We start from the raw sequence: 25,618 nt of genomic DNA on the forward strand, positions 1-25,618 counted from the left end.
CCATCTTTTCTCTTAGGTCCTACTCTAAACAATGAGTCCATTTACAGCATTTTCTTTAGTTGTGTGCATGAATAATCCCTTGCTATTTATTATATGTGCAAAACAAAAAAATTATATTTATGAAACATTTATTTTCACACCCTTCAGTAAAATAAGAATAACTTTTGGATGCGACATGCTAAAGAGTTTCTTTTTTTAGGTGTTTACTGTCTGCTGCTGGTAACAACCAGAACTGTCTGCAGTCTGCTAGAGCACACAGAACCAGAGTTATACACTTTCATAGACTGTGTTTACAATATAAATGATATAAAGATATTGCATTTATTCCACTGTATGTTGTTATGGGAGCACTTCAAATATTTTTAGGCAGAAATTAAATATAAAAAGGGTATTATTCCTCCCTTCGGTTGAAGTAAAATAACTTTTGCATTTATTATAATAGAGAAAAAATTACTTTTTCCTCTTTAAGCTTGCAATTGCTGGAATCAAACAAAAATGCAGGTTTTGTTACCACTCAGGGCCAGAGTTATACACTTTTAAATACAGACTTTAGAAAAAAAGCGCCTATTTATTTGTGTGTTTATTATAGGCTGACAACACATACAACCATGTTGAGCACTTTTAACATTGTTTTATGAAATTTCAAAGGGTTTCCTGTAAAATGATACCACACTTTTGTATTCGCACCTCTGCTTGTGGGAATGGGAAGCTTTTGAAATTGGGTAGGCCAAATCCAGGCAGAAATCCCCAATGTGAGGTCACATTGATAAAAGCCACGCCCACTTACAGTCCTGCACTACCATAGTTTCCACCCTCAGTAAGTTGTACTCTTTCCACTATAATACAGTCTGAGACAATAGTAATCAGATTTATTTTAACTGAACGCGCGCTCACTGTCTGTTTGTAAGGAAGTGAGGAGTTGTAGCTCATTTGCATTTAAAGTTACAGGTGCATTTAAAGTTTTTGCTCCCACCCAAATAGGGTCATTTTGGACATGCTATAATAAATGATCTATGGGGTATTTTGAGCTGAAACTTCAGAGACACATTCAAGGCACACCTGAGACTTATGTAACATTTTGTAAAAAGGCCATAATAAGTGCCCTTTAAACATTTCTTTCACTGTCACTTCTCATCAAACCACATCATTTGAGATAATATTCAAGTATGTAGTGCAAATGATATGGGATTAGTTTCAAACCACATTTGACATACTTAGTGTTAGTCACAATAGTAACTGCAACAGCAAGCATCACTAATAAATAATCAGAGATATCCCAAAAAACATGGTCATACTGTCTTTATTCCATTGAATAAATTAAATTCCCATTTCCCCACAAATAAAACAAAGTATGTGCAAGTACCCAGCTGCAAAGTACCAGAAACAGACTGTTCAGTACGAAAAATGAATGTGCTTTACAGAAAGATGGGACAGAAAAACAAACGAACAGGCAGGGTGGGTCGTAATAACGGCACACTAGAAAACTGGCAAGAAACACAGCCATCTGAGTTTCGCCTTCAATGAGGTCTATTCCTTCCAGAAATTCCTTTCGTCATCTACTGGCATTGTATGGTGAGTGATTTCATCCTGGAAAAGACAGCCTAGCTCAGGAATTTAATTACGGCCTTTCCATTATATATTTATATATATAAATGTAAACATGATGAAAATTTAGGTAGATCTCTTTTAAGAAAGCACATAAGAGGGAGTCTTGGTGGGCATGAAGCCAGCAGTGCACACAGAATGTCATTACTTAAGCGAATTAAAAAGAAATAAAAATGGGATAGGACATTTCCTGACACTTTTTATCTCTTTTTCCGACCAGTGTGCCAAATGCACAGCAAAAACCATTTCCTGTGAATTTTTGAGCATATTGCTAAATGTACTCGGGCAAGATGTCACACGAATTATGCTGAGAAATGGGTTTGGTGGTTTGTATTCTAATAACTTTTTATCTTTGGGGCGATGATTAATATGAGTAACAGAACAAATGCGACTTCCTGTTTGTACACTGCAGAATAAAACTGCACTGGCTGGGTAACACTAAGCCTCTGCGATATCCAAATTCACTTTAAAGAAAACAAATGATAGCAGAATATAATCGATTAAGACTCCCAGTGTGTACTACAGTATGTAATAATTAAATACCGGTATGTCACGACACTGAAATAGAACGTGGAAATGTAGCCCTACACACCACACCAGAAAAGGACACGAAGACTATAAAGAGACAAGCACAATTTTCCTAGTAAAAGTCAGTATGACAAGATACACTTAAATACAGTATGAAGGACCACGATTACATCATTACAAAACAAGACCGAACATTTAAAAAGTTTAAACACTCAGTGAGCACATAAGTTAAATTGTTTGTCTTTGTAGCACAACTTGACTAAGAAGACCTATAAAAGTCTTCAAGGAATAAAATTATCCATTTTAGTGCATACTGATCTATGGATGACCAAATCTGAAGCAATCTTTTTATCTAAGGATGAAACATCTGAAGGACTGTGTGTGGGAAAATGGTGTTTACGGCATCAAAATGGTCTAAAAAGGAGCAAGGAAGTGATTCTAGTAAACCATTCATTATGTGACTTGTCTATTATACTAAAGAGCACAATGTTGTATACTAGACTTATAGACATATAAATAACAACAAGTGCACACTACAACAGACAGAGTCGACTTATGATTCAGATACAACTGTAAAGATCACAAAGCAGCTGCTTTCCCAGACCACTTCGACCGGTTTGATTGTCTAAATCACCTTGAACGCTTTCTTCCCTCTTTCTGTAGGTCAGCTCTAATAATAATTCCTATACCTATTGTGTAAAGATGGAAAAAAGACAAACAGGGATGTGGCCTGAAGCAAAGACGATTCACTGAGTGTTTTAGCTGGCAGCCACATTTTCCTTAAAATGGCTTTTTTTAGTGTAATAAGCGAGTCTTTGAGTGTCCTTGGGTCCAGATACACATATACATTTATCTGAGTCATATAAGGTTTGAAATATTGGATTTGGCATTACAGCACTCCACTCCAGTAGTCAAAACAGACAAGGTAGGGTCACATATAGCATACGTAATGCTACAGTGAAAAAGATGAGGTTCCTCTGGGTCAAAGGGTGGGTATTACTACTCACAGAGCCACATAGCCAAAACGGAGATATGTTGACACAAATCTATTCTTCTAAGGAACAGAACAGTGTAAATGTAACCGGTAGGCAGTATCTGTTGCAACTCCCAACAGTAGCCATCTTTGTGCAAGGGTGGTCCAAATACCTCAGCCATCCAGTTCAAGTCTATTTACACCAGAACCACCTGAAGACCGCTGAGAGGAGGGCGTGACACCTTAACCTCTGACCCCTTTTTGTGCAATCAGCTTAGTCTTCATCACCTCCCATCAGAAACCCCAGGATGAAGTCGCTGGCTTTCTGTCGGTCGATCGATGTCTGTCTGCTGACAACATTTGGTGGTGGGCGAATGAGGAGGCTCGCAAAGAGTGTAGCTGCATAGATGTACAAAAAAAAAATCAATTAGATACTTTAGCAATGTTCTTGCAATCTGATGTCAATATAGACCCAGACTCACCAAGGAGGTTGGCGTTTAGGTTGTTGTCAATAGAGTGTTTGATTAATTCTCTTAAGAAAGCCATCAGGTAACGGAATACATTGCGATGGGCCCGCGGGAGCTGAGATATTACCTGTTGTTCAGAGGGAAACAAACGTTTAACCTGACGGAAATAAGTCTGCTCCACATCCCTAAGAAAGGGACTGGGGTTACAAATTAGCCTACTGGCTAGAAACCTTTTATGCAACACATCTACACATACTGTTATGGCTCTGAATGTGATAACTATCAATGTAACAATGTGCGCTGCATTGTCCCTGACAAATAAATAAATAAATAAAAAATTACTTGCCTAAAACAGTGAAGAAGTCTTAAATGTTATGATAATCAATAGTTTTTTTATCTAAATGTTTTGTTTACTGCCACTTGCTTCATCTTGGACAGTTACTTGAATAGTTAATAGCCTGGAGTGTAGTTCAAATGCATATAGCGCATGCATACTATTCTGATGATGAAATTTGTGTCATGCTCACTGTACATGGACCCATGCGTACGCATAAAATTGAACTTTATTTCAGGCTTAACGACTACATTTACAAACATGGTCATAGCCAGGGTTTGAAAATTAGTGAGGTCCATGGTGGCATGAAAAGAGTTAACAAATGCTAAAAACATGCACTAAAATACTCTTTCTAGCTCAAAATACCATATAGATAATTTATTATAACATGTTAAAATTGCCACTTTGTAGGTGTGTGCAAAAATGTGCCGTTTTGGGTGTGTTTAAATGCAAATTAACTGATCTCTGCACTAAATGGCAGTGTTGTGGTTGGATAGTACAGATTAAGGGGCAGTATTATGCCCTTCTGACATCACAAGGGGAGACAGATTTCAATTACCTATTTTTTCACATTTTAATACTAATAAGTGGTGTAATGGATTGCAGTTGATCCGTACAGATCACGACCCATGGTTTGGCTAGCATGGACTCGCGGATTAATACACACATTTAATATAAATAGGGTGAAAGTTGATAATTTGCACGTGTTTCAAAGGCTTGCAAATGTTAACACTTAAGTGATTTTAAACAATTTAACTGCAAAAGGCGCTAAAGTAAGCAATTTTTGTACCCACAGACGCACATGCAATTAAACATGTCCGATCCAACTCCAATCAAACGTGATGATCCCTATGCCCTTCAAAGATCAGAACTCTTGATGTATAAACTTGAGAGAGAGTTGCGCTACTGTGTCTCATACTGTTGTCCATTAAAATACATTTGGCGAATAAAGCACTGAAAAACTACGTAAAGGTTCCCACACCTTAGTTAACTTCAAATTCAAAGACCTTTCAAGGACTTTCCAGGTCCAATACCCTCAAATTCAAGGACTACATGTGGGGACACATTTCAAGTGAGAGCAAGGTTACATCGTGTTATCTTTTAAGATACATTGTTACAGTTCCCTTTCAAAAGGAACTTGCGCTGCGTCACTGCGGTGACACTTTAGGGACGCGTCCAGGGGGAAGGTGCATCTGAATGTGTATATCAAATTTAACCAATAGTGAGGCTCAACGACAAAGACAGTGTGACATGGGAGCCAGGAAGTATATCGCTATCTGAAATACTGCCAAAGTATTACAGGCGTTACAGGGACGCAGGAAGTATGGCAAGGAGACGCGGCGTCTCATTCCCTTCTCAGGGAACAACAGTTACATACGTAACCCGAGATGTTTTCATGTGTCAAACACAATTATGCAAAAAAGCATTTTTGTATGAATCAACATTCGCATACAGAAGATATAATCATTTAAAGCGAACAGTTTAGCATGTGTGCTAAAAAGGTCTAGGTCTATTTTTATGATATTTTATGATATGAATTTTTATTTGTCCAGAAAATGTATTGCATAAAATAGATTAAAGCACTTTCAATGACCTGTATCTATGTATTTATATTTTCAAAAACTTTCTAGGGTCTTGATTCCCTCCACCCAGATTCACAAACTTTCAAGGATTTCAAGGACCTGTGGGAACCCTGTTATGCTGCATCTTCTTCCCGAAGCGCCGTTTGTAATTAGTCCTCCGTCTGCGTGTGCGCGCTTGCTTAAGTGCACTCAAAAGTGCATACACGGAGAGACGCGTTTCAAATAGCAAGCGAACAATTTTTCTGTTCTTAACAGGACACATACAAAAAAATGATCTTGAAATACCACAGTATTCTTTTTCTAATAAAAACATTTGATTAAGTTGTTTGCCAATAAACGACATGGCAGAAATTGTCCCCATCTTAATTCATGTATAATGCTGAAAGAAATGTAGGCATGTCAGAATTACAGTTATGCCGCTTACATAATGTAGCATTTTTTAATGATAAAAGATAGAGACTTATGTAGAGTAATAATTTAAGTTGAATGTCCTAATGATCAGCCTACTTGTTCCACAGCTGACATGGAACGTTATTAACCGGTTCGGGAACTTTATTTTTTGTTCTAACTGGTTCGGGATTGTCAATTTTAGGGTTGAACCGAAAACCGGAAATGTTAAAATACTGGTTCTGTTTGGAACTAACTAATTGGAAAAAAAATCTGGTTCAAAGCCCTGAAGAAAACAAACAAAAAGATGAATTGCAGTATGTGTGCCTACCAAACTCCCAATTTTGGTGTAAACAACTTTTTTCCTTATATTACCATTTTTTCCGGACTATAAGTCACACTTTTTTTTAATACTTTGGCTGGTCCTGCGACTTATAGTCAGGTGCGACTTATATGGCAAAATTAATTCATACTGACTAACATGAACCAAAAGGAAACATTACCGTCTACAGCCACGAGAGGGTGCTATATGTTGCTCATGTAGCCTACCCCTGAAAAAAAACTGTTAACTGAAACATTAACTTAAAGACAGCAGAGAAAGACTTAACAAACAAAATGCCCCCAAAAAGAATAATAATTTTCTAAATAGATGCGACTTATATATGTTTTTTTCCTATTCATGACGCATTTTTTGACTGATGCGACTTATACTCTGGAGCGACTTATAGTCCGGAAAATACGGTAATTGTTTTAATCATATCAACAGTTTTTTTTTACTCCATACCAAACAAAGCAATTTTATCTTAACTATCCCAATACCTTCAGAAGACACTGTATATTTGTGACATTAACAGTGCAGTAAGAGCTGTATGGTACCTGTTTGCAAAGGCGGCTGTCATGAGAACAATCAAGACAGCGCTGATAGAGCTCATAACACAGCACAGGCTCGGGCAGAGCCTCCAAGAAGATCAGCAGAGCTTCGGCAACTGAGTGATTACAGCCAGCTAACAGGCAGTCAAGGAGAACCACTGTGATAAGTGGGAATGCACATTTGAGCGACAGGAAGAAAAAGCATGTCAGTAAAAAAAAGGAAAAAAGGAAGGGAGGATAAAGAAAGTACTATAATGATGTCTCCAGCACTATTACAGTAAAAAGAGGAACATTCTCAGTCTGTCAAGGGTTTCAGAGCACAGGGATGAATTGTGTGGGAGAGTCCAGAAAGCCAGAGTATTTTTTAAATGGAGGCACTCGGTCACATTCACTAAACTGACAACCATTAGCATTACAATCACATGGTAAAAGGCCACTCAAAATTCCAATGCTTGGGAAAATGTCTTTCTATATATAAAACATGTTTACTTTATGGGAAAGGATACGGATGGAATCAGGAATGGTGGTGTCCAAACAGTCAATAATACTTTGTAACTCGTCCTGAAGGCCAGGGGTTTGAAAGAGGTCCTCCTGTATGAAAGTTATAAAACTGAATTAGCAGGTTTGTTAAGTTAAATATTGTTGCATACAGAATTTAAATAGGCGCTTACCTGCTGGCATGCCTTAGTGTAGAGGTGATTAACAAGCAACCAGACCTCTTTGGGAATCTTTAGAGGTTTGTCCTCTGTACCACCAGTGTCCAACAAGAAATTCATCCTAGATTTCTCCTAAAAAATTAAGAGTGTTGAAATATCACACCATAAAAATAATATTTTAATTTGTTAAGATAATCCCACATTTACAGGGAATATTATTTAGGAAAAAACACTAAATGTTTTACATGCACTAATCTATAAGCAGTGGTGGTCGGTGACTTCTTTTTGGAGAGCGCACGATGCAAAGCTCGTCAAAACATGTATGTAGTCCGTCGTGTGTGTGGTTCATCAATTTAACATATGTGTTTGGCGCATCAAATGAACATATGTGCATCATCTGTCTTGTCAAAATAAGTGCCTGCTGCAGATGCATCTAAAGGGTTTGTGATAAAAGAGACGCTCACGTTTGCCAGATACTCGCATAATCTCATGTGTAATCAGAGTTTACTGTTAAGTAAGTATTTTGCGAACATAAACGTCTCTCCCACCACAAACGGTCTGACGCGTGTGCAGCGGGCACCCATCCCGACAAGACACGTGATGCCCACGGCTCACATTAAGCAACAAACACATATTTTGAAAACACAAGCAATACACGACACCCCGAACAAATATTTTGAATTTACGCCCCTCAGAAGAGCAGTCATCAGCCGCCACTGTCTACAAGATCTAAATAGAGCCACAAATTATTTCCTCAACAGTGCATGTCTCTTTCTCTCACATACACCCACAGAAATTGAAGTGGAGAAGTGACTCGTGCAATTAGTAAAAATGCAACTCAACTTTTTAAACTAATGCTGAGCTGAGCATTTCACAGTCGATAAAGCACTCTAAACTGCATACGCTATGATTTGTGAGGCCTTTTTAATCATGCTGTTAGCTACTTCCTCTCTCTGGTAATCTAATATTGCTGGTTAACCAGTAACAGTGAGCCGAGCAGGTAAAAGAGGAGAGGAATTCAAGCTGTGAGATTCAAGACTCTGTGACTTTTATTAGCCTAAACTGTCAGAATGACCGAGCAATGCGGCAAGCGGAGCCATGTGACCAAGATATCACCCCATTCTGAACAATAAAGTGCATAAGCATGGAGGCACTGGGACACACATTTAAAAACAGGACACGTCACCCTCACTCACACGGGTAGGGCTCAATAATACACTTGTCATGATGATTGATCTTTAAATGTTTTCTGTGGACAAAAGAGGGACGTTACCTTTTCCATGCAGCTATCCTCTCCCTGAGATTCATTCAGCACCAGAGTGATTGGTTGGAAGAGAACAGACAGATCAGAAAGGTGGAAAGGGAGATGAGACAAATAGAGAAACATTGCATAATCAATGAGAAGACAGAGCCAGTATTGCATAATCACAGATAGGTAGCTACAAATGGTGATGATTGGAATTGCAGAGTAACAGAAAGATCAGAAAGTAATTGAAGTGTTTCGTTGCAAAACGAGATAACTCCGTTTTTTATTTTTCAGAAATCTTTTTGGTTGTGCATTCCAATTAATATCAATTCAGCTGCAGTTGGTTTGTTTTGATTTAAACCTTCATAACTTAAAAAATACAGCTATGTTACACCATAAAACAAAATAATAACATGATAACATAATAATAAACATGTTTTGACAAAAATGTTAAAAATGGATTTATCTCGTTTTGCAACGAAACCCTTCAATTACAGATGGTGTTACTCTCTAAATGAAAAACTAATCATGTTTAAGAATATGGTGAAGAATAGAGTTGACAGCACGGGCAGACTGAGAGTGGTTCGCATGATGAATGACTGATACTAAACAAGCTGTATACCAAAAGGACAGCCATTTAGATATTAACTTGATACTCAGCTTCCTCCTCTCTTAAAGGAGACATATTATGAGACTTTAATATGTAAAATAAGTTTTTGTTGTCCCAAGAGTGCATATGTGAAGCTTCAACTCAAAATACCCCACAGATCATTTATAATAACATATTAAATTTCCACTAGGTATGTGCAAGCAAAAATGTGCCGTTTATGTGCAAGGCAAAAAACATGGTGACATCTAGTGAAGACGACTAGTAATTAGATTAACGTTTATCTTACGTTCAATGTTTGCGGAAATAAATATGAAAGAAAAAATCTGTTCTGGTCTTTGAGAATCGATTTTGAATCGACCACGTAAAAAAAACCCTGATTAATCGAAAAATCTATTTTTTTTGCCCAGCCCTACACATAATCCCATCACTGATGCTCAGGAAGGCGGCACATGATATTAAAAGGAGTTTTTCAATATTTTACTATGTTCTTACCTCAACGAATTAATACATATTTATCTTTTTTCAATGAATGCACTTAATCTTTGTACAGTGTGTTGTGAATATGTTAGCATTTAGCCTAGCCCCGCTCATTTCCCAGGATCCAAACAGGGATGAATTTAGAAGCCAATTTTTATAAATTTTGTGCCACCATACATACTCGTGTAACTACTCATGTAACAGTCTTCAAATAGGAAAAACATGGAGGTGTTTGGTGGTTTTAAATTCATCCCTGTTTGAATTCCAAGGAATGAATGGGGCTAGGCCAAATGCCAACACATTCACGACGCGCTGCACAAAGACCAAGTGCACGCATTAAAACAAGATGTATTCGTTTGTCTAAGTTGAAGTAAAAACATAGTAAAATATTGAAAACCGGTGCTGGTTTTCCTTGAAGGGTATATAGTTAACTTTAAAACGGTGTCATTTTGTTTATTATCTTGGTGAATATACAGAAAAATCTGTTATATAAAGAAAAACTAATTAAAAATGATCTCTGTAAATGTTTTACAGATTCTGCCAGGGAAATAACTGACGATGAATGTGCTGTAAACATGAGGACAACTGCATATTCCCATGTGTCAATATTTTATCTAACCAACTGCAGTTGTGGCCTGAGCCTCACCAGATCGATGAGTTTGGTGATGGGGATTTCCCGAATGGGTTTCTTCATGCGGCACAGAGTCTCCAGGGATGTCCCAAAGCAACATGGCAGATAGTTTCCAGAGATAGTAATGAAGTAGTCCTTCCCTCGGTCCAGGTGAAGCACCAGAATATCCTCGATTTTATCCTCACCGGAGTTTAGCATAGTCACAGAGTCTTTACTGACATACACTTCCAAGAAGATCTCCATTGCCTCAGCTGCAAGAAATGTGAAAATTAAAGGGATAGTTCACTTTAAAATAAAAATTCTGTCATCATTTACTCATCCTCATGTTGTTCTAAACCTGCATTCATTTTTTTTCTGATGAACACAAATGAAGATATTTTGAGAAATGATGGTAAACACACAGCAGACAGAAACCATTGACTTCTATAGTAGGAATAAAAAATATGATGGAATTAAATGGGTACCGTCAACTGTGTGCTTACCATCATTTATCAAAATATTTTCTTATTCATTTATCACTTCCAAAATATTTGTTTTCCTACTATGGAAGTCAATAGTCACTATCTGCTGTGTGTTTACCATCATTCCTCAAAATATCTTCTTTTGTGTTCATCAGAAAAAAGAAATTCATAGAGATTTAGAACAACATGAGAATGAGTAAATTATGACAGAATTTTCATTTTAAAGTGAACTATTCCAAAAAATACAAGGGTGAAATGTCACATGACAGAAACACTCAGTTGGGTCTAGTACCCCCTCACTGGGTTCAGCACGCAGCCAGGGCTTGCAATATTGAGTGTCATTGAGTTTGGGAATGAAGGCGAAGGTGCACGGGACCTGCCCGTCATTAGTGATGAGAAAACTCTGACGCTGTAGCTGCCGGAATTTCACATTCTCATAAGTGAACTACAAGTGGAAAAAAACAGGTTAACAAAAAGCTACTAACATACAAACCCATCTTGCAAATGTGCACCGATGCAGTATTGCTCTTTTTGGCTTCTTTTTATTACTTACCTCTCGATGACTTAGGGACAGAGAAGGCAGGAAGTCATTTTCCATCCTGTCCATGTCTCGCACAATCTCTTCAAACACTTTCTTGTAGCGTGGATCATTTATCATTTTCACCTGCAGTACATGGACAAAAATCATTAATGTGATCCTTTCAAACATCTTTACAGGAGCTTGACTTAGGTAGTGAACCTCACCCCAACGCTGAAGAGGGAGCTGACGGGTTTGTGGTCACTGGTCTTTAGGTCCATGTGACTGCGGTAGTGAAGCTGCTTGATATTACTCCCCCTCCACAGGATACGGTCACACCATGCAGGGATTCGACACTTTCCACTGTTCCCAAACACCAAATAAAACAAAATGCAAGGTCAATCGTATTTATTTGCATTTATGCACTAGAGCAAACATGTTTATCTAAAGCAACATACATTCACATACATATACTATACTATTTTATGAGTATGTGCATTTCTGTGAGAAACCCATGACTTTGGCATTGTTAACACAAACTGAGCTGTCAATTTAAATTAAGAATACAAATATAAACTTAAAAAAAAAAAAACATATGTGACACTGGACCACAAAACCAGCGGGTGGGTGTAAATGAATAAATGAGGGCTCAAAAAAATCTTTATATTGAGAAAATCACCTTTAAAGTTTTTAAAGTGAGACTTATCAACACACATTACTAATGATATAATAAAAAAAATTATATATTTAAGGTAGGAAATAAAGAATATTTATGGAACATGATCTTTACCTAATTTTTCACATAAAAAATAATTTTGACCCATACAATTTATTGATGGCTATTGCTACAAATATACCCGTGCTTGCTTATGACCGGTTTTGTGGTCCAGGGTCACATATTAAGAATACTTTTCAATATAGTTACACATTCTGTAGATTTCTTTAAAGTTTACCTTGAGTCCCATTGATTTGATTTAGCATCATATTTGTAAGTTGGGATGAAATTAATCTCTCCTTCAATGAAATCGGTGAATGCACGTTTAGTCTTCCTTTGGATGTTAAGCTGGCAAGATGAAAAAGTAACAAAAGATGCTATAATGTGCACTTTCAAAGCAAAAAGAGAAGTTAGTCTATATTTGGCAGTCATAAAATGTCCCGTTACAAAAAGAAAGCAACAAACACAAAAAGTGTGTTGTCTCTTTTAAGTTAAAATGCCTCTGTTTTGCATTTCTTTAATTTTATACTTAATTAATTTTATATTTAAATAATGATTTAGCAAAACATGTGAACAGTTTGAATGAAAATATGGATTGAGAAAATGTTTTGCTACATGCACTCAATCTGGAATGATCTCTAAAAGTTTGTGCAAAACCTGATCAAATAATCTTGAAATTGTCCCAAGAAGCATCATATGTGATTTACTGAAATACAGAAAATATATTTTTTAACAGTTGACATACACTCATCTAAAGGATTATTAGGAACACCTGTTCAATTTCTCATTAATGCAATTATCTAATCAACCAATCACATGGCAGTTGCTTCAATGCATTTAGGGGTGTGGTCCTGGTCAAGACAATCTCCTGAACTCCAAACTGAATGTCAGAATGGGAAAGAAAGGTGATTTAAGCACTTTTGAGTGTGGCATGGTTGTTGGTGCCAGATTGGCCGGTCTGAGTATTTCAGAATCTGCTCAGTTACTGGGATTTTCACGCACAACCATTTCTAGGTTTTACGAAGAATGGTGTGAAAAGGAAAAAAATCCAGTATGCGGCAGTCCTGTGGGAGAAAATGCCTTGTTGATGCTAGAGGTCAGAGGAGAATGAGCCGACTGATTCAAGCTGATAGAAGAGCAACTTTGACTGAAATAACCACTTGTTACAACCGAGGTATGCAGCAAAGCATTTGTGAAGCCATAACACGCACAACCTTGAGGCGGATGGGCTACAACAGCAGCAGACCCCACCAGGTACCACTCATTTGTGGTACATTTGCTCGAACTCACCAAAATTGGACAGCTGAAAACTGGAAAATGTTTTCCTGCAGCAGGATAATGCACAATTTCACAAAGCTCAAATCATTTCAAATTGGTTCTTGAACATGACAATGAGTTCACTGCACTAAAATGGCCCCCACAGTCACCAGATCTCAACCCAATAGAGCATCTTTGGGATGCAGTGGAACGGGAGCTTCGTGCCCTGGATATGCATCCCACAAATCTCCATCAACTGCAAGATGCTATCCTATTAATATGGGCCAACATTTCTACCTTGTTGAATCAATGGCACGTAGAATTAAAGGGAAATTCCGCCCTAGGGCGGAATTTGGGGTGTTTTTTCGTTGTTAACGGGTCAGACTTTCATTTGGGGGCATATTTGTGACTGAAGAGCAACATTTGAGATGTTTGGGATGTTCGTTTTCTGGTGGACTGGCCTTTGAATGTGAGTGAGTGGGGCGTGTCGCATGAGTGCACGGAATCTCTATTTTTACAACACTGGGAGGGCTCGACACAACGTGATACTTTACTCGAAGTATCACGTGGGTCTCTACACATGAACGCGAGCATTGAGAACATTGTTTGTGTACACAGATTTTAGTAAAAGCGAAAAGTTTGGAGCAACTTGCCGTGCTGTTGGGCTGCGTCCCGCCGCCATGTTGCCGGTCGTGGGCAATCGATTTCAGAATGCGATTGAATGGACTCCATAGGACGCTACTTTTTCAACTACAGGGTCAATATTGTTTTTCACTTGAGACAAAACAACAAATTATCCGTGCATTTATATGGAACTATGCTTTAGGAGCTATCCATCTTTACTCTCCTTCCTCCTTATGTCGCATTCTGGGATCGATTGCTCATGACTGGCGGGGTGGCGGCGGGGCGCAGTTTGGCGGCGCGGTGGGTTGTTCCAAACTTTTCGCTTTTGCTGAGGTCTGTGTGCGCGGGCAGTGTTCTCAGTGCTCGCGTTCATGTGTGGGGGCCCACGTGGTGCTTCGAGTGGGGTGTCGCGTTGTGTCGGGCCTTCTTGGTGTTGTGAAGGTGGAGATTTTGTGCGCTCATGCGACATGCCCTGTTCACTCACATTCGGGGGCCAGTTTGCCAGAGAACGAACATCTTGAATGTCTTGGATGTTGCTCTTCAGTCATGGATATGCTTTTGGATGAAGGTTTGACTCGTTAACAACGAAAAAACACCCTAAATTCCCTTTTTTGGGCGGAATTTCCCTTTAAGGCAGTTCTGAAGATGAAAGGGGGTCAAACACAGTATTAGTATGGTGTTCCTAATAATCCTTTAGGTGAGTGTATATATGCTTGAAAAAAGCCCAAAGCATGTTGAAATATGCTCTTTCCTATCATTCCAGTGCATTTTACCCTATTAAATGGCCCATACCTGATCATACTCCTGAAGCCTCCTTAGCTCATTGTCTGTAATAAGTCTTTTTACCTCCCCAGCATCAGGCAAACATAGCCTGTAGTTGAGATCTCCAAGCCAAATCACCACACTTAAAGAAATGATAAGCATTAAATAGATTGAATATTAGCTGAGTTACACCATTACTGTCACTGGGATGCACTGGATGACTCATAGGTCAATGACACTCACTCATGTTTGACTATACCGAAAGGCGGGTAATCCAGCAGGTGGAAGCTCATGCGGGCACAGATGTCTTTGTAGTCCTGGTTCCGACGCTCAAAGTCTTCCACGTGTGCCGCCAGATGAGAGTTTACGAAGCAAAAGCTAGTATTATGAAACACAAAGCGCACAGCCACTCCTCCCTTATTCCCCTATAAAAAATTAAATAACAGGTTTCATATTATCAGTCAATATACTGTATAATGATCTACTAATAGTAGAGCATTATTCAAATTGTGGTCATTTTGTGGTCTACAAAGACTTCCTTATATCTAAAACAAATACACGAATAGATTTGCATCCTATAGTCAGAATGACCAGAGGTACTTCCTGATTTAAATAACAAGACACTTCCTGTTGTAACAAATTTAAACACACCATTTTATTCATGAGGCCAGTTCCCACAGACTCTGCAGCCACCTCTCTTATGTAATCCTTGTGTTCCTTTTTGACATACACCACCAGCATCATTCCCACCAGACGAATAATACGGACCTTGGGACAGAATGTAGAGCTTGATGAAAATTAAAGTGAACATCTCGTATCGAAAGACCCTAAGAAGCCAGTTTCAGGATTATACAAGAATTACTAGAATTTCCGTCTGGTCTTAAAAACAAAATTAATAATGTGTTGAATAAAAAAGCAGCAATTTGATTGGATTGGGCCATCAGCACTGACTCACTTACCTGTCTGTATTTGGCTTTAGGGTGGAGGCTTCTCTCTACTGCATCAGCCCACAACTGTTCTTTTGATGAGTCCATATACAAAAAAGCCTCTGTGCTCAGGTCCAACTCCTGAAATCTGTCAAATAATAGGAAGAGCTTGAGTAAAGCAATACACTAAACACAATAGCCAATAGACAATCGTAGTGCTTTATACTACCCCAGCAAAGACCAACATCTCAAAACATTCTGAAGTAGGCAACTGGGTTTAAATTTGAACTTTGACATGAACGCCCTTATAAGCACAAACAGATTTAACAGAACAGACACAACAAAAGCCATGTTTTTTAAGGCAGTGTACAATAGACCTTAAAGGGACACTCCACTTTTTGTAGGTGTGAGCAAAAAATGTAATTTTTGTGTGTGTCCTTATAAATGCAAATGAGCTGATTTCTGTACTTAATGGCAGTGCTTTGGTTAAATAGTGCAGATTAAGGGGCGGTGTGATCCCCTTCTGACATCACAAGGAAAGCCAAATTTCAATGACCTATTTTTTCACATGCTTGCAGAGAACGGTTTAACAAAACTAAGTTACTGGGTTGTTCTTTCTCATATTTTCTAGGTTGATAAAGCACTGGAGACCCAATTATAGCACTTTGAAAAAGTCAAACTTATGCCAAACTCTACCTCCGACCCAAATGTCCTCACCACTCACCCCAGTGCATATACATCTGGAGGTTCTGGGACACAACATAACCAGGGCTCAAGACTGCTATCGGGGGACTGACCATTCACATTCCATGTGCCTGTGAAGATCCTGTAAAATACAGTGAATCAACTACCTAAATGATTTGATCAGTTTAACTGAAATCATTAACGTATTATCAGACACGTGACACCCACCTGAAGTTCTGAATGTCCACATATTCTTTCTCCCTCTTGGTGAGGTGATACTTCAGCAGTCCCTCTCTTGAACCAGAGTGACTGCTCATCATGGTCTGCCTCTTGCTGTAGTTGGACGGGCTGACGAATTGATGCATGCAATATACTGTTACAAAAAAATGATACTAGACACAGAGAGAGACTAAACTGTAGATTAAGGATGTCTAATACTCACTCTGGTGGTGGCCTTTCTTTGGCAGCTGGGGCTGCTGGGAGATTAGTCGACGGTGTGTATGTGCCTTTCCGAGGTGGAAGAGGGGGCACTGGTGGAGGAGGAGGCTCTCGTTGCGCAACTATACGGTTTTGTTGGTTCTTCTTTTCTTCCACTTTTAAACAATGGTTAAAATTTTCCTCAAAGCCAAAGTCTGTGGCAAGCAAGAGGGAGTCTATAGACAGAAAAGAGCAGCAGAATTGCATGTAGTATATCTTTCAACACATTTGATGTATCTGCCAATGTTGGTAAAAATGAAAAACTGTGCATTTTTCTGCAATATGTGCGCTATATTTTTTGTTTACCTGCATTTAAGGGTTTTGCTAAAGTGCTGTTGCTGATGTTGTTTGAGGTGGATTTAGAGGTTCCTCTTTGAGGTGGGACAGGAACAGAGCCTTTGACTGGAGCAGGTACAACAGGTTCCATCTTCCTGGGCTGTGAACTTCCCTCAGCTAAAGGTAGAGCATTCAAAAGTAATATTTCATAAAATTGGTGGCATATACATAAAAAATTGCTAACAGATTACAAACATTCTTAACTAGCAGTGGTTTGATACAAAAACACATGGTGAGATCATAAATGGCCCTGATGTGTCACTAGACAATAAGAAATCATTTTCATTTTAAATACTTATATCACATTACAACAGTGGTCTGGCCAGGATATTGTCATTTAAAAAGTGGAGTTGCAGCCCTCAACTGATGTTTATGTTGTCATTTTGTGTATTGGCCACCAGTTGTGTGATTGCAGTACCAGTTTTAGCCACAAGTTTGTGGTTACAATACCCGTTTTGGCCACAATCCTACATACTGTTCCTTTAAATTGCTTTTCTTACAAAACAAATGGGTATACCAATATTGCAACAGGAAATTTGCTCATAAAAGTATAGGTCCAACCACATGTCTCTTTCAAAGCAAGGTGGACATCAACTCTCTGAAATACATTTAAAAACATATCAAAACCCGAAAAGATCTTATTTGTTAAGTTGTTCTGAAATCGGACTTTGGCAAACTTTCATGAATGATACACTGGCCAAGTGTAATAACAAATACAAAGTTATTTTACAACAGAGCTCAAAACTAATATAAACTAATTTAAAACAAATACCGGTGGTGTGTTAAAAAGTGAAAAATCAACTTGACCTTTGATCTGACTACTAAACTGTGAATGTGCAAAAGTAAACCAACAGTAAGACTTGTAACACAAAATAAATGCCTGACATCAAAGTCAAATCTTCCAGAATGAATTCATTACACACCTATCTGTATAAATCTGGGTGTTGGTTACCCTGGTAAATAAAACACTGACTGGAGTAGTTAATTTATAACGAATGCACTTTGATGTTTGTGGTTGTGTTGCTTAGGGAAAATGAGATAATATCACCTTGCTGTTTGGCCTTCATGGCATGCTGAAAAAACGTTTGAGTCTGCACATCATCTTGCAACTCCAGCAGAAGCTCTGGAGTTTTCTCACCTCGCAGACGAAATCGTACCGGTGCTGCAGAGGAACAATGTCAATTTTATTTGGAGATAGACAGACAGACAATCTAACAGACGAATTTAAAATTAACTGTGCTAACTTACCGTTAGCCGAGATGTCAATGAGAAGCGCTTCTTCAGCCTCTAAAATGAAAATTAAAAACAGAAATAAAGAAACAGTCTTTAGAACTGTGCCTGGATTTTGAGAAAACTGAACCAGGATACAGAAAAGACAGACTGATGCTTCTTGGTGACAAATGCTTTTCAAATATTTGAACAAGCAAGAACGTTTAACATTTACAAATAGAACGACTTTCCTGTTTTAAAGATCAAATGCAAGTTTGTACAAGCAGAGAAATATAATAGCAGGAGATCAACTGTATTCACACTGTTAAAATGTTCCTTAGATAAACTAGTAGGGATGCACCAAAATGACAATTTCTGGCACAAAAAAAAGACAAAACAAATTCTATTAATTTATATTAATTATTTGTATATGAACTAATATTAATTCTATTTTTGTATAAATGTAAAGATTGTGCATTTACTGTTCAATGTAATATTTATTTGCTAAACAAACTCAATTGCAAAGAGATTTAGTTTTTTCACACACGCTATTACAATATTGTGTAGAAAACTGTTTACTAGCAAGCAAAGAATGACAAAGACCTTAAATCATGATTTTAAAGAGCCCCTATTTCCTTTTTATGATTTTACATTTCTTTTGGTGTGTAATGATTTTCGTACATGATTATGAATGTAATTTGATCATAACAACTGATCACGCCTAGTCTTTTCCAGTTGTGCTCAATTTTGTTTAAAATCACAGACAAAAATGATTAATGCAAGAAACACTCTTTATGTGTGTGGTGTCTAATCTTGGAATGGTTAAGCAAGTACTTAGGTGTGTCCCCAGGTTAAGTGTGTGTTAGTATGTTAATGATCTACAAAGTTACAAATCCCAAAGTATACAATGATGTTATTGTCTCCAATTGAAATCTCTTTTCTTGGACTACAATGAAGGCAAGGATTGTAGGCAACATTTTACTTCCTCAGCCTGTTGATGTGTTTTATAATTTTAAAGAATTTACTAGTGACTATTCAAACCATGATTCATTCAAAACAACATTTTCTGAATCAGATTCAGGCTCGTATTAATAAAGGAAGTGAAGACAATATTATCCCCTGTTGGGAGCTGATCTTCCAAATATGATAAGAAACTACAAATTTCTGGCACACGCTTGAGGTATTCAGCCAATCACAAAGCACTGGATAGCTGGCCAATCAGAGCACACTGCACTTTTCAGAAGATAAGCTTTGTATAAATCAATGCGTTTCAGAAACGGGGTATAGTATGGATGGTACGTGGAAAATAATGTGTTTTTTGAACAATAAAACATGTGACCACATTGCATATGCACCAGGGGTGCCCAAAAGTTTTCCTACAAAGGGCCAAAAATCTAACCTGACTGAGGGCCGTGGGCCGAAAGTAAATATTGCTGTGCTATATTAAAATTGAAGTTGCCCTGATTTTCCTCATTTATAACTTTCTAATATTTAAAAAAAAAATAAGCAAACATTATTCTGTTTATGCATAACTAATGCAGTTTTATTTTCAAAGGTAACTGTTATAAAAAAGAAATAATTTTTCTAATAATTTTTACATTTCTTTTGGCTGTGTGCCACAGCCTCAACATCTCCATTATTAGCCTATCGTACCAGAGTAAGTTTGTTGAGTTTTGTGACACATGCTATAGACATTCTAGTATGCATGTACATAAAAAAATGTACTTTAATTCCTTGGATTTAATTTCTAATTAAATTTTTGTAATGTATCAATAAAACAAAAAATGTAAAATTTTAGCAAATGTTTAATAAAAAAATATGAACTCCATCAATGACATTTATTCTTTTTCCTCATCTCACGTGGCATGATGAGCCAAATTAAAGGTCATTGGGGGCCAACTTTGGGCACCTCTGCATTACACCAAATATTACACAAAATAATGTTCTTTTTAGCAAAGTAATAGGGGTCTTTAAGTCTCATAATGTATTGTAGGTAATATGACCCTGCTTGTAAAGTAGTAAAATCATTGACTGAAATCAAACTTTGATTGATCATCATTAGATCATAAGACTAAAGCCTGAGTTTAACACACATGATCACAAATAATCACTCTGTTGTTTATAAGTGAAAATGTTTACATTATGTTAAAGAAACAGTCTAATCTAAGTTCTCAGTCTACATTTCAGTGCATGCCTGCAACAACTACTGTACTTAACAGTCAATAAGGAGCTTACCTCGAACTATCTGAAAATGGTTATTGATGGGGATGGACAGCTGGGGGACTGGATTTAATACAATGGAATCAGGGTTTGCCAGAATATTCAACCTAAAAGCAAGAGATCCATTCACAAATTGTCACTTAAGAGCATACAACAATAACAACTCTTATTGTTTTATAACTTTTTATACAGCTTTATACTGTTTCTATTTCCAACATGTTTTTACCACAGTATGAATGTTTTATAGTGAGCCAGACACCTCTACTTTAATTCTGAACTTAAACAATATTACAAAACGGGTACAACCCCACTGGTCACGTAATGGGTTTAACATATCCCAAAATAAGTATTTTTTCACCATGGTCCAGCATAATCTTATAAAATTGTGGAATGCAGGAGAAAACTTATGGAAATGCAGCAAGCTAAATGCATACTGGTAATTGCAGACCATATTTCACTCTCTGACAACAATGCCAACTCCAGGGCATCATGTTCGTCTCAAAATGGTGATACATCCATTTCACTCCATGGAAAATTAGATTATAGTGGATTATTGGAAAAACCTTTATATATTCCTTCCTAAGTGTGCTGTGCCAAACGTATGGAGGCAAGACTAGAACCCCTCTGTGCTGCCAGCAAGCCCAATCTCTCCCAGTCTTAAAAGACTATAATTGCTGTAATGGATGCTGTTGCCAGGAAACACAGCACTCATGAACGGGTGAAATTTGGCCTAGACTTACTAAGAAATCTCAAATTCAATTGATAAGAATAACAGCCCATTATAGAGAGGATGATTATAATCTGCTCATTCCAAGAATATCTCCTTGCTGAGGTCAAAATGCATTCATTGCCGCATTAACGTTTCATAACACCTTAACACAGCGGTAAAAACCATTGTGTACTGTAGCTCAAGCACTCCATATTCCCCCTAAATACAGTATCTGTTTCACTTAATGAAATATTATACATATTGGTTGGCTTACTATAGCTGTCATTACCTGATGCATAATTTTTTTCAAGACATTAAAAACACATTGTGCTCTTCTATTTGTTTTGTCAAACATAATGTATATACCTGCAGAAGTTCACTCTTACAATAGTTCAAAAAAAAAAACTCTATACATCTAAAGTAATTTTGACAAAATCCTCTCTCATGCAGAGCAAGATTACCAACCATACCCTTAAAAGGGATAGTTCACCGAAAAATGAAAATTGTGTCATAATTTACTCAATTTTATGTTGTCACAAACCTGTATAAATGTCTCTGTTCTGATGAACACAAATGTGTATTTGGGAAATGTTTGTAACCAAACCAATAAGAGGCCCAATTGACTTCCATAATAGATAAAAAGAATACTATGAAAGTGAATGGGGCTCATTATCCGTTACAAAAATTCCTCAAAATATCTTTCTTTGTGTTCATCAGAACAAATAAATTTATACAGGTTTGTAACACCATGAGAGTGAGTAAATGATAACAGAATTTAATAGTTATGGTGAACAATCCCATTAACGCTTATTGTTCAAGGAAAACACCACAATTTTTAATATTTTACTATGTTCTTACCTCAATTTAGACAAATTAATACATACCTATCTTTTTAATGTGTGCACTTAATCTTTGTACAGTGTGTCGTGAATGTGTTAGCATTTAGCTTAGCCCCATTCATTCCTTAGGATCCAAACAGGGATGAATTCAGAAGCCACCAAACACTTCCATGTTTTCTCTATTTAGAGACTGTTACATGAGTAGTTACACGAGTAAGTATGGTGGCACAAAAGAAAACGTGGCGATTTTTTAAGCGGAAAAAAATGAGAACTATTTTGTATGGCGGAAGAGCACTTCGACCTCGGGGGCAATAATATTGATGGAAGTTTGAGCGAGAGGTGGAGTAGTCGTGATGATGTCACTGCACGCTGAGGTCAAAGTGCTGCAAAAAAGACCTTGTTCACACTGTCAGTGCAAATTCGATTTTGGTGCATATCCGATTGCAATCCAATCACATTTAGAACGTGTGAATGGCCAAAAACCGCATGACATACAGTTTTTTCCTAATCCGTTTTAGGCTACATTCAGAGGTGGTTTGTAATCAGCTTCAAATAGCATTTCCGGAAATCCATTTTAGTCTGACAACTTTTGTGTAGCTTTTTGGTTAAGTCACATAAACGCAACCCCAGCTCAAACTTTAGAACAGTCCATTTCTGACGAAATGATAGGGGTGTTTGGAAAAGTCCATGTATTGAGGAATATAGTTTCTACAACGTCAAACATCGAGGCAAATTGTCCTGCAAGCACAACGTCATTGCCATAGAAACAATGAAGATAATCAGGAACATGGTAGAACGCTATAGGAGGCACAGATCGGATCTGAACAGTTGTGGTACACAATATAGACAGTGAGTCTGTCAAAACCTATATGCACCGAATTTGGACTGAAATTGTGAACAAGTTATTAGTGCTCTTCCACTATACAATATAGTTCTCATTTTTATCTGCTTAAAAAACACATTTTATTTTGTGCCAAACTTACTTGCATCTTAATCTGGCTAAATGCTAACGCAGATTAAGTGCATGCATTAAAAAATATAGGTATGTATTAATTCGTCTAAGTTGAGGTAAGAACATAGTAAAATATTGAAAAACTGTGTTTTCCTTTAAGAGACCCTTTCATTACATAAGGACTTGAATAATGCTTGTGATCTTTATATAACCCCTTAGTGTCTCTGTGCTTCGAGCTAAGCTCAGTGTTTACATTTAAAGCAGTTTGTATGCTCATGTGATGCTTATTCGGCTCTAGGACAACCGTGTGGAATGCAAGATAATGTGCACCGTGCTGGCTGACATCCACCACAACTTCTCTAACACACACACACACACACACACACACAGAATAACACTGAATGCATGACTGCCTAAACATTATCTGATTACAGAATCTTTCACAGAGCCTTCTCACATCTATAGCAACCAGCTGGCAATTTATAATAGTCATCATGACTTTAAAACCCCCAGAGTGCTGGTGAGTCTCAGGGCCGAAAATGAGAATCGGATCAACATCAGATAGTAAAACAAAAGTATCGCTGGGACTGTGATCAGGTGAATCAAAGCATCATGTAAAACGTAGAAAATATCAGCCTGTTAAAAGGCACTTGTGAGTTTGGCTGCTATTTAACCACAGTTAACAACCACAATATTACAGACAAAAGCTGCAATAGGTGCAATACTACCCTACAAAGGCAAAAGACCTTAACTCGCTGCACCACTCTTTTGCCGTTGTAGGGTAGAAAAGAGATTGTGGGTTGTGTTACTTTGATATAACTAAATCACATTACTTAATTTGTGTAACTAATTATGCCCTATACATGAATAGCAAAGCAAAATAAAAGTGGTGTAGTATAACACACATATTACCTACAATTCCTGGAAAATAAGTGCAGTGTCAATCATAGAAATAAGAGTATACAGTACTCACTTGAACTGTCCAGAACACTCTAACAGAGATAGGAGTCTTGCTTCTTTTTGTCCACCTCTAAGCTCATGCCCTTTAACGGTCTGAAAAATCATTGTCAAGGATTTAAATGAATAGCTAGAGGCGAAAAGAAGGGAAAATGTTGGCACACGTTGACACATCTTAAAGAGTCACACCTCTCTTTCTATTGCTCTCTCTCACACACAACAAAGTAACAGCTAAGACTTTATACAATTTCAAGAGAAAACCGGAAATAATTATAGTGCTTTAAGATAAAACTGTAATGTAGTTCAGTGCAAAGATCAATACTGATAATTTAGGAGCTTTGTGCTATTTTCTGTATAATCGAATCTGCAACAGTTTCTGTAGCATCGGTCATACATAGTCTCTGTTTATACACATCATATCTATGGACTCACACGTCACATCATAACACACATGAGCGTACGCATAACTTCCAAGAAATCCCACAGCAACAACCCAGTCTGTTTGCATAACAAGCCTACGATGAGACTCAACAACACACGTATGTCTACATTTACCTGAAAGCGGACTGAAAACACCGAGATAAACAGCAAACGTTAATTCTATTCAGCCTTTTTAAAACACTGGCATGCATTTATCAGCACCCCTACAGCGACGCTAACAAGACGTTGTTAAATGGATTTTAAATAGTCAACTACAGCTATGAAACCCTTCACAAAATTAAATTAACGACGACCAAACTCCCAAAAGAAGGATACAGCCACACATTTGTCATCAGAAATCCCGAGTGAAGACTCCATCATAAATTCTGTCAGGCGGCTAGCTAACAGGCTAAACTCAGTGTTTTCTTATGACAGACTCCACCCATTCACAGCGCGTGCTGGCCTTCCGGCAAGGTCGTGAGACAGACTGTTCTCTTCTCTTGCATAAATAACCGAGCGATGCTGAATTACGAAAGATAAATTTAATAAACGCTCACTAACGTCTTCGAAGTAGTGTCATGGAGGGCGCGAGCCGGTGTGGATTCATGTAACGTTAGCTGTAGAATGAGGTCATGGGTCCGTAAAAAAATGACACTTATCGAGTGTGTAACTTAAGTGTTGAATTTGTGGTTAAGCAGCGATGGTTGCTATGTTTTTTTTCCGTCGCGCCATAAAATTGACGATAATATCTCAAACGGTATTCCGATATGTTGCGAAACATCACCGGTCATGTATGCGTTTCGAGGTCATCATCAGTGCGCTTTTCAGTTCTGCCATGGGCGTCAATGCTGCGCAGCTTTTGCGCATATTCGATGTCAAGCAGCTATGTAGTTGATCTGTGTCCTTTTATTGTGCTGTCATTAGCTTATTTGTTCATCTGGGACATTTCTTTAAAGCCCTATTAAGATTTGAATGTTAAAAGAATGGCTTGATAGCAAGTTATAAGCTCAGTATATTTTCTTTCAACACATCTGAAGAATTCAAATAACACCATCACTCCTATAAAGGGGACATTTAACCAGACTTTTTTAATATGTAAAATAAATTGTCCCCAGAGTACCAATGTGATGTTTTATCTCAAAATACCCCAGATATGATTTATTATAACATGTTAATATTGCCACTT

General features: G+C 37.6%; 1 protein-coding gene across 2 annotated transcripts; it reads right to left on the reverse strand.

The window, feature by feature from the left end:
• Positions 1-1,284: 1,284 nt before the first annotated feature.
• ocrl (OCRL inositol polyphosphate-5-phosphatase) lies at positions 1,285-25,249 on the reverse strand. 2 transcript variants are annotated; one of them, XM_073854268.1, is made up of 24 exons: positions 24,769-25,249; positions 24,029-24,108; positions 20,571-20,662; positions 18,375-18,413; positions 18,175-18,288; positions 17,097-17,243; positions 16,756-16,966; positions 16,542-16,661; positions 16,354-16,455; positions 15,663-15,777; positions 15,355-15,471; positions 14,947-15,128; positions 14,734-14,845; positions 12,299-12,408; positions 11,573-11,708; positions 11,382-11,492; positions 11,103-11,273; positions 10,383-10,613; positions 8,677-8,700; positions 7,419-7,535; positions 7,254-7,338; positions 6,754-6,881; positions 3,589-3,700; positions 1,285-3,505 (listed from the first exon to the last, which is right to left on the reverse strand). In XM_073854268.1, the coding sequence occupies exons 1-24, from the start codon at positions 24,811-24,813 to the stop codon at positions 3,381-3,383; spliced, it is 2,826 nt and encodes a 941-aa protein (XP_073710369.1). In that variant the 5' UTR covers positions 24,814-25,249; the 3' UTR covers positions 1,285-3,380. The 2 variants fall into 2 exon arrangements, with proteins under 2 accessions (XP_073710369.1, XP_073710370.1); XM_073854269.1 differs by lacking the exon at positions 8,677-8,700.
• Between the last annotated feature and the right edge of the window lie 369 nt (positions 25,250-25,618).

This window comes from Misgurnus anguillicaudatus, chromosome 16, assembly GCF_027580225.2.
Source record: "Misgurnus anguillicaudatus chromosome 16, ASM2758022v2, whole genome shotgun sequence".
Lineage (NCBI taxonomy): Eukaryota > Metazoa > Chordata > Actinopteri > Cypriniformes > Cobitidae > Misgurnus > Misgurnus anguillicaudatus.